The following is a 9801-nucleotide window of genomic DNA, read 5'->3' as shown; positions in this document are numbered from 1 at the left end:
AATTTTAAATTTTTTTTTGCTAAATTGGCAAGAATTTTGTACTTTAAGTACACATGTGCCCTTCAACTAAGTTCGTTGGTGTACATACTTGGTACAATAGATGGTGTTGGATTTCCAAGATACGGCCCGGCTTAACTTAGTTGTTTTACTTTTTGGACTCCCTGCATATGGGCGATTTTTTTATTCTTTTACATCAAGAAAAATTTTCTTTTTAAACTCATGCCACTGTGCCATGTTCTATTTATTTTTGGTCTACCTTCAAACATTATTACAATTACAAGCTAAAAAAAAAACAGAAACAGAAACAGAACGAAAAAGAGAAACTTGTACAAACATTGACTATGAATAGCAGCCATGACAATGCAGCAAACAGCCGAATTTGAAGCATTGCTCAACACCACTTTTGTACATTCTAAGGGTCAACTGATAAGAGGCGACCAGCGACGAGTCATAAATGAATTTAATTCAGAGTTCGTTTTCCATAGGTGTACGACGACGACGACGACAACGACAACGAAATGTCTCATGCGATGTTCAACAGGTTTGTGGGGCTTATCGTTTTTGAGAAAGCAATGCAATCGACTCCCTGCCTGCCTTACGCTCTTATCACTAATTTTTTTCAAATTTCGGCATTAAAAACAAGCAGAGCACAGCGCTTGCCTTCATTACAAATAAGACTCTCTCTCTGTCGTGTTTATAGTTTGTCAGTCTATTAGCGATACTTTGGGAGTGTAGAACACCATTCGAATAATCCCTCGGCAATCGTGGCATCGTTATCTTGGTTTCATCAACGGAGAAAAAAAAACGCTAGCATAACGTGTGAAAATTGACTTTCCCTCTGTCCGTCCGCACATCAAACGAAACAGCATTGAAGGGCTTACGTTGTAGGCACAAAGAAAACAGCTGCTGGATTTTCAAGATCATTGATGCCCACTGGACTCGAACTCGGTGCGGAATTAGCCAGCAAGCAACTGACGTCAAAATCGACAACAATCAAATTGGAAAATAGCCTGTTTATAGCGCGCAGATAAAACTAACTAGACGTCATCTAGTTCGTTACCTATCGGAAGTGACCTTCAGGGGGACTCTTGTACTTAACCAAGTTATTGAACTATCACATTTCTTGTAAACTACTTCTTTTGTAAGTATTTTCATAGAAATTTCCAAATTCAATTTCAAGACAAGTTGCTCTTTACAGTCCACACACAGCCTGCATTATCTCGCAAAGTCATGATGTCACGCACCGTACGGTAAGTTCAAAAGTCTCAATTATATCTGCCTTAGAATCGGCATAGTTGCATGGAGTGCTTGAAATATCGAAGGAAATCGAAAATTCTTTGCCTATCAACTCGCATATGGTGTGGCTGGTCAGTTAACGCTTGGCGATGAGCTGTCACCAAACACATTTTGTTGCACAGTAACATTTGCCACAATTGTGACGCATCTCACTATTGATGAGAGGCCAAAGGTTTGTCCATTTGTCCCTTAGAAAACGTCATCTAAATGAAAGTTACTCATGTGATAAGAGTATCGAATTCAAGATTAGATAGTTAATGCTTGTCTAAAATGACCATGACTATCAAAGTGGAATTTGTGCTTTCCAAGAGGTAATAAAGTCAGTGGCATATGAGTATAGCAACAAATAATTTTTAAAGCACATTTAAAGTAAAAAGGCATTTAGTTTGCCCGGGCCGAACTTTGGATGCCCACCACTTCAGCGAAATCGGTTAATAAATAAAGCTTTTATGGGCTTCAGACCCTTAATCGGGAGATCGGTCTATATGGCAGCTATATCTAAATATAGTCCGATCAGAACCATATTTAGGTCGGATGTTGAGAGGTCTTAACCTACTCACCGTTTCAAATTTCAGCGAAATCGGGTAATAAATAAAGCTATCTATGGGCTTCAGACCCTTTATCGGCAGATCGGTCTACATGGCAGCTATATCTAAATATAGTCCGATCTGAACCTTATTAAAGTCAGATGTCGGGAGGCTTAAAATAACCCACTGTTGCAAATTTTAGCGAAATCGGGTATTAAATAAAGCTTTTATGGGCTTCAGTCTCTCAATCGGGAGATCGGTCTACATGACAGATATATCTAAATTTGGACCGATCTAATCCATATTAAGGTCAGGTGTCGGGGGGTTTAGAATAACCCATTGTTGCAAATTTCAGCGAAATCGGATACAAAATGAAGCTTTTATGGCCTTCAGACCCTTAATCGGTAGATCGGTCTATATGGCAGCTATATCCAAATATAGTTCGATCTGAACCATATTTAGGTCAGGTGTCGGGAGGCTTACAATAACCCATTGTTTGAAAATTCAGCGAAATCTGATAAAAACTAAAGCTTTTATGGCCTTCAGACCCTTTATCGGGAGATCGGTATATATGGCAGCTATATCTAAATTTAGACCGATCTAACCCATATTTACGTCAGATGTCGGGAGGCTTAAAACAAACCACTGTTTTAAATTTCAGCGAAATCGGATAACTAAAGTTTTTATGGCCTTCAGACCCTTAATCGGTAGATCGGTCTATATGGCAGCTATATCCAAATATAGTTCGATCTGAACCATATTTAGGTCAGGTGTCGGGAGGCTTACAATAACCCATTGTTTGAAAATTCAGCGAAATCTGATAAAAACTAAAGCTTTTATGGTCTTCAGACCCTTTATCGGGAAATCGGTCTATATGACAGCTATATCTTAATTTAAACCGATCTAACCCATATTTACGTCAGATGTCGGGAGGCTTAAAACAAACCACTGTTTTAAATTTCAGCGAAATCGGATAACTAAAGTTTTTATGGCCTTCAGACCCTTAATCGGGAGATCGGTCTATATGGCAGCTATATCCAAATATAGTCCGATCTGAACCATATTTAGGTCAGATGACGGGAGGCTTAAAATAACCCATTGTTTGAAAATTCAGCGAAATCGGATAAAAACTAAAGCTTTTATGGTCTTCGGACCCTTTATCGGGAAATCGGTCTATATGGCAGCTATATCTAAATTTAGACCGATCTATGTCGGGAGGCTTAAAACAAACCACTGTTTTAAATTTCTAAAAACTAAAGTTTTTATGGCCTTCAGACACTTTATCGGGAGATCGGTCTATATGGCAGCTATATCTTAATATAGTCCGATCTGAACCATATTTGGGTCAGTTGTCGGGAAGCCTTAAACTACTCACTGTTTGAGATTTCAGCAAAATCGGATGAAAAATAAAGTTTTTATGGCCTTCAGACCCTTTATCGGGAAATCGGTCTGTATGACAGCTATGTCTTAATTTAAACCGATCTAACCCATATTTACGTCAAATGTCGGGAGGCTTAAAATAACCCACTGTTGCAAATTACAGCGAAATCGGGTGATAAATAAAGCTTTTGTGGCCTTCAGACCCTTAATATGGCAGCTATATCTAAATATAGTCCGATCTAACCCATATTTACGTCAGATGTCGGGAGGCTTACAATTACCCATTGTTGCAAATTTCAGCGAAATCGGATGAAAACTAAAGCTTTTATGACCTTCAGACCCTTTATCGGGAGATCGGTCTATATGGCAGCAATATCTAAGTTTGGACGGATCTAATCCATATTTAGGTCAGATGTCGGGAGGCTTAAAATAACCCACTGCCGTAAATTTCAGCGAAATCGGGTAATAAATAAAGCTTTAAAGGTCTTCAGACCCTCTATATCTAAATTTGGACCGATCTAATCCAAATTTCAGCGAAATCGGGAGATAAATAAAGCTTTTATGGCCTTCAGACCCTTTATCGGAAGATCGGTCTATATGACAGCTATATCTAAATATAGTCCAATCTGAACCATATTTGGGGTTGTCGGGAAGCCTTTAACTACTCACTGTTTCAAATTTCAGCAAAATCGAATGAAAAATAAAGTTTTTATGGGCATTAGACCATATATTGGAAAATCAGTCTATATAGCAGCTATATCCAAATATGGTCCGATTTGGCCCGTTCAAGAACTTAACTAGCGTGCATCAAAAAAACGTATGCCAAAAACGTGTGCCAAACTTCAGCTCAATATCTCAATTTTTGAAAGCTGTAGAGTGATTACAACAGACGGACGGACAGACATACGGACATCGTTAAATCGTCTTAGAATTTTACGACGATCCGAAATATATATACATTGTAGGGTCGGAAATTGCCATTTCGATGTGTTGCCAATGGCAATGACAAAATGAATATACCCCCTATCCTACGGTGGTGGATATAAAAACGTGCCAAGTTTGGCCGAGCCGAATCTTGGAAACCCACCATCATGAAATCTACTACAAATTTACTTAAATGAACTTAGTTGAAGTTCACATGTATACTAAAGTACCAAATTTCTATCAAATTAGTAGTAAAAGGCTAATCAAGAGATCGGTTTATATGGAAGCTATATCAGGTTATAGACCGATTTGGACCATAGGCTAGGTGAGGTTTAGACTCACTTAGACGTTTTCGTCCATTGTGATACCACAGGAACAATAGAAGGAAGATGCCTTCTACCGTTGAACCATCCAGATCGCTTTAAAAAGCCCCACAACTTGCGAATGCTTACATCCGCTAAATCAGACAGGTTCTCAACGAAATGAGAACCTTAAGTGGAACTCCTTCTAACTGGGGTGGACTCGGTCCTTAGAGACTGGATAAACCCTATGCTAAGGAACAGGTGGATAAATTGTGTGTCCCATGGCATATATATAAGGGAGAAAGTAGCACAAGGCACGCCACAGGGGGGCATTTTATCGCCACTCCTATGGGTGAACCCGTCTGCTTAAGGGGTAAGGATCAGAACGAGCTATGCAGAAGAGCCGAAAGGGTCTTGCATATGACACATGTCTGGGCAAGACCCAGAGGTCTCAATGTTAACCCAGAGAAGACTGAAATATGCCTGTTCAGGAGGAAGGCGAAGATGGGCCAATTTAACGCACCACGTTTCCCTCAAAAAGACGATTTCGATATCTGACAAGGTCAAATACTTAGACGATTCTGATATCTGACAAGGTCAAATACTTAGGTGTGATCTTGGACAGGAAATTGAATAGGAAGTGTCACATTCCGGAGCGTACTGAGAAGGCTCACAGATGTTGGGCACTATATAGACGGGCCGTAGGCTCGAAATGGGGCCTGAATTCGAGGATAGTCCACTGGCTCTACAGGAGCGTGATTAGACCAATACTTACTTACGCCTCATTAGTTTGGTGTACTGCTATGGAGAAAAAGTGCAACATAAAGACCATACGAGAGGTTCAGAGAACATGTTGTCTTGGAATTGGCGTAGCGATGAGGACCACGCCTCGCTAGGGCACTGGAGACTATTCTAGATATCCGACCCATTGACATACAGATTAAGTGTGAGGCAGCCACTGCGGCTATGAGACTTAAGGCGAATGGATTGAGGACGGGTGCAGCTCACACCATCGCGGTATAATCGAGGCGACGATAGGGAAGAGGTTTCCGATCGGATACCTGAGATGAACCTTGAAGTCGAGTGCGAGGTATTGCTGCCATCGGCACAGTCTTGGATTGACGCAACCCTAGTATGGCCATCTGGAAAATCATGTTATACGGATGGATCAAAGCTAGAGTACAGAGTTGACCTGGGGGTCTGCATTGAGAACCCAGGGATTGAGATCTATTTTAGACTGCCTGACCATAATACGGTCCTGCAGGCAGAGATTCGGGTGATCACGGAATGCGTGAAGTGGTGTGTTGCTAACGCGAGGACGTCGAACATCTTTACCGATACTAAAATTACAAGTCATTGTTCAATTGTGTTCAACAAAATATTGGTCTTTTTGGCAGCTATATCTAAAAATAAACCGATCTGAACCATATACGACACGGATGTCAAAAAGCCTAACATAAGTCACTGTGTCAAATTTCAGTGAAATCGGATTATAAAGGCGGCTTTTTGGGGCCAAGACTTTAAATCGAGATATCGGTCTAAATGGCAGCTATATCCAAATCTGGACCGATTTAGGTCAAGTTTCAGAAAAATGTCGAAGAGCTTAACACAACTCACAGTCCCAAATTTCGGTGGTATCGGACAATGAATGCGCCTTTTATGGGTCCAAAACCTTATATCGAGAGATCGGTCTATATGGCAGCTATATACAAATCTGAACCGATCTGAGCCAAATTGAAGAAGGATGTCAAAGGGCCTAACATTACTCACAGTCCCAAATTTCAGCAAAATCGGATAATATATGCGCCTTTTATGGGCCCAAAACTTTAAATCGAGAGATCGCTCTATATGGCAGCTATATCCGAATCTGGACCGATCTGAGCCAAATTGACGAAGGATATCGAAGGGCCTAACACAACTTACTGTCCCAAATTTAGGCAAAATCGGTCAATAAATGCGCCTTTTTTGGGCCCAAAACCCTAAATCGGCGAATCGGTCTATATGGCAGCTATATCCAAATCTGAACAGATTAGGGTCAAATTGACGAAAGATATCGAAAGGCCTAACACAACACACTGCCCCAAATTTCAGCAAAACCGGATAATAAATGTGATTTTTTTGGGCCTAAGACCCTAAATCGGGGGATCGGTCTATATAGCTATATGCAAATGTGGACCGATCTGAGCCAAATTGACGAAGGATATCGAAGGGCCTAACACAACTCACTGTCCCAAATTTCAGCAAAATCGGATAATATATGTGGTTTTTATGGGCCTAAGACCCTTTCAGCAAAATCGGATGATAAATGTGGCTTTTATGGGCCTAAGACCCTAAATCGGGGGATCGGTCTATATAGCAGCTATATCCAACTCTGGACCGATCTGAGCCAAATTGAAGAAAGATATCGAAGGGCCTAACACAACTCACTGTCCCAAATTTCAGCAAAATCGGACAATAAATGCGCCTTCTATGGGCCCAAAACCTTAAATCGGCGCATCGGTCTATATAGCAGCTATATCCAAATCTGGACCGATCTGAGCCAAATTGGCGAAGGATGTCGAAGGATCTAACACAACTCACTGTCTCAAATTTCAGCAAAATCCGATAATAAATGTGGCTTTTATGGGCCTAAGACCCTAAATCGGCGGATCGGTCTATATGGGGGCTATATGGAGATAAAGTCCAAAATAGCCCATCTTCGAACTTAACGTGGTTATGAACAAAAAAAGAATCTGTGCAAAGTTTCAGCTCAATATCTCTATTTTAAAAGACTGTAGCGTGATTTCAACAGACAGACGGACAGAGGGACGGACATGTCTAGATCGTCTTAGATTTTTACGCTGATCAAGAATGTATAAACTTTATACGGTCGGAATATTCGGATATTTCGATGTGTTGCAAACGGAATGACATAATGAATATACCCCCATCCTTCGGTGGTGGGTATAAAAAGCCATTCAATCAACTTGTCACATGCATTCCCTGGTGGAACGTATTGGGTTGCCCAAAAAGTAATTGCGGATTTTTCATATAGTCGGCGTTGACAAATTTTTTCACAGCTTGTGACTCTGTAATTGCATTCTTTCTTCTGTCAGCTATCAGCTGTTACTTTTAGCTTGCTTTAGAAAAATAGTGTAAAAAAAGTATATTTGATTAAAGTTCATTCTAAGTCTTATTAAAAATGCATTTACTTTGTTTTAAAAAATCCGCAATTACTTTTTGGGCAACCCATATATAACATTCACCCTGGCCGAACTTAACGCGCTTTAACTTCTTTCTTTTATTTGTATCTCTTCAGGACATGATCCTCCTTCCTTCCATCTTCCTTGCATATGCTGTTTTTTTAATTCCTCCCTTTCCCTCTTTTCTAGATATTTCAAAATGTTCTACATTGTGGCGGGCATTCTCCTAAGCAATGAAGATATTTGCCACACCGTCGATGCCATGCACATTTCTCCACGTGTTGAGGTCATGGAAAAACTTCAAAAACAAACGGCGAGGAAAGTTCAACAACCTGCCATTGAAGATAAAGCAATGCCGGCCAAGAAAGTTAAGACATGGCTACCTCGTCTAAGCTTCTCAACGATGATGGATCGCATAAAAAATCGCATGCGCCCCCAGTGGCCAGCCATCAATTTGTGGGCATTTCCCAACTATGTCATCGAATATTCGACAAATCTGCTGTGTCGCAAATTCATAATAAACAGTGACTGTGATGTTATTTATAAATGAAAAAAAAAAACAGATTTACAACTACTTAAAATTAGGAATAATGACGTCATAGTTTTATGAAAATGCTTAGAGAAACTTAGATGGGGCGCTTATGAGCCTTGAGCTATACATTTTTTTTAAGAAACATTAAACAATTCTGAGAAAGGATTATCGAATATATTTTTAATTAAATTTAAGAAAAATAATTGAAAATTCACAAAAATATTCAAACTGTATTTTCTTTCATATTTTATATTAAATTACAAAAATAAAAATAACTGAAAAAATAAAATAAACATAAAAACTGGATTTTCTTAAACTTTTCTTTGGCAATGAATAACACTGTGGCACCATTTTAGGGTCATGATACTCGGTAATGAGGATAACATAGAATCAGTCTCTGAGGATGGTATAGAATGTATACAGCCTAAACTGTAGAACCACAAGAGCTGTAAAATTTCCAGCTGCTGAAGCATGTCTGCGCAGTCTGGCTAGATGAAGATAAGGTAAGAGCCACGAGGCAGTACTTGAAGTGTTCGAGCGAAATTTTTTTTTTTATGTTGTCAGAATGGATGAAGAAGCTCCAGCAAAGAAGTCTTTTGAAGGCAAACACGGTGGAACACGCAAACCGAAAAGACCAAAAGCCCGATGGAAAGATCAAGTGGCGGGAGACACCTTGAATATTGGTGTCAGAGATTTTGAGAATGAGCGCAGAAGATCGAGGCGCTTGGAACGCTATTCTACGTTCGGCTAGTAGAACAAATGTTCTGTCATAGCCAATTGAAGTAAGTAAGAGTAGAAGATCGAGGCGCTTGGAAAACTTTTTGGAGTAAGGTTTATGGGCGACCCGGTAGTCGAGTTGGTAGCGTGCTTGGATGACCAGTGCAGGGATCATGGATTCGATTCCCGCCAGAAGCCTTGATCTGTCGCTACTGTAGTATCACAATGGACTTGAAATGGTCTAAGTGAGCCTGTTAAGGACTGTGGCAGTCTTACCTAACCTAACCTAAGTTTGATGGGGAAAAAGTTCTGTAATAGCCAACTGACTGATTGCAGACTGTTAACACGAGTATAACTTACCTATTATTGTAAAATAGGATGCATATTTAAGGAGTTACAATCAGAGGAAGACAAAACCTTGTACATCAACTGATAATCACATTGAACGAACATTACATTGAGGAACAGGGGCAAAACCGATAATCACTTGGGCTCTATATATTCCGAACTTAATAAAGATATCTCCGTCCATTGAAATATGACAGACTTCTTATATATTGGTAATATTGTGTTCTATTTCATACCACTATACAACGGCCATATTCTTGCTGCTCGCAAAATGTATTGGGTTGCCCAGAAAGTAATTGCGGATTTTTTAAAAGAAAGTAAATGCATTTTAAATAAAACTTAGAATGAACTTTAATCAAATATACTTTTTTTACACTTTTAAAAGTAACAGCTGATAACTGACGGAAGAAAGAATGCAATTACAGAGTCACAAACTGTGAAAAAATATGTCAACGCCGACTATATGAAAAATCCGCATTTACTTTTTGGGCAACCCAATATATTTGGTCTGTTCTTCATAATCTTAGGTTGCGACACATTCTTAAACTTGACAGTATTATGTAGAAAGACTTCCAAAATGTTTTTTGCTTTGT

At 39.6% G+C, this 9801-nt stretch overlaps 1 protein-coding gene across 1 annotated transcript; it reads left to right on the top strand.

The window, feature by feature from the left end:
- The first annotated feature begins 657 nt into the window (after positions 1-657).
- Positions 658-8449, top strand: LOC106092592 (uncharacterized). Its single transcript, XM_013259479.2, has 3 exons — positions 658-1141; positions 1199-1250; positions 7801-8449. The coding sequence occupies exons 2-3, from the start codon at positions 1231-1233 to the stop codon at positions 8159-8161; spliced, it is 381 nt and encodes a 126-aa protein (XP_013114933.1). The 5' UTR covers positions 658-1141; positions 1199-1230; the 3' UTR covers positions 8162-8449.
- Positions 8450-9801: the final 1352 nt, after the last annotated feature.

The sequence above is a fragment of the Stomoxys calcitrans genome, chromosome 1 (assembly GCF_963082655.1).
Source record: "Stomoxys calcitrans chromosome 1, idStoCalc2.1, whole genome shotgun sequence".
Taxonomy (NCBI): domain Eukaryota; kingdom Metazoa; phylum Arthropoda; class Insecta; order Diptera; family Muscidae; genus Stomoxys; species Stomoxys calcitrans.
This window is presented reverse-complemented; position numbering and strand designations above follow the sequence as displayed.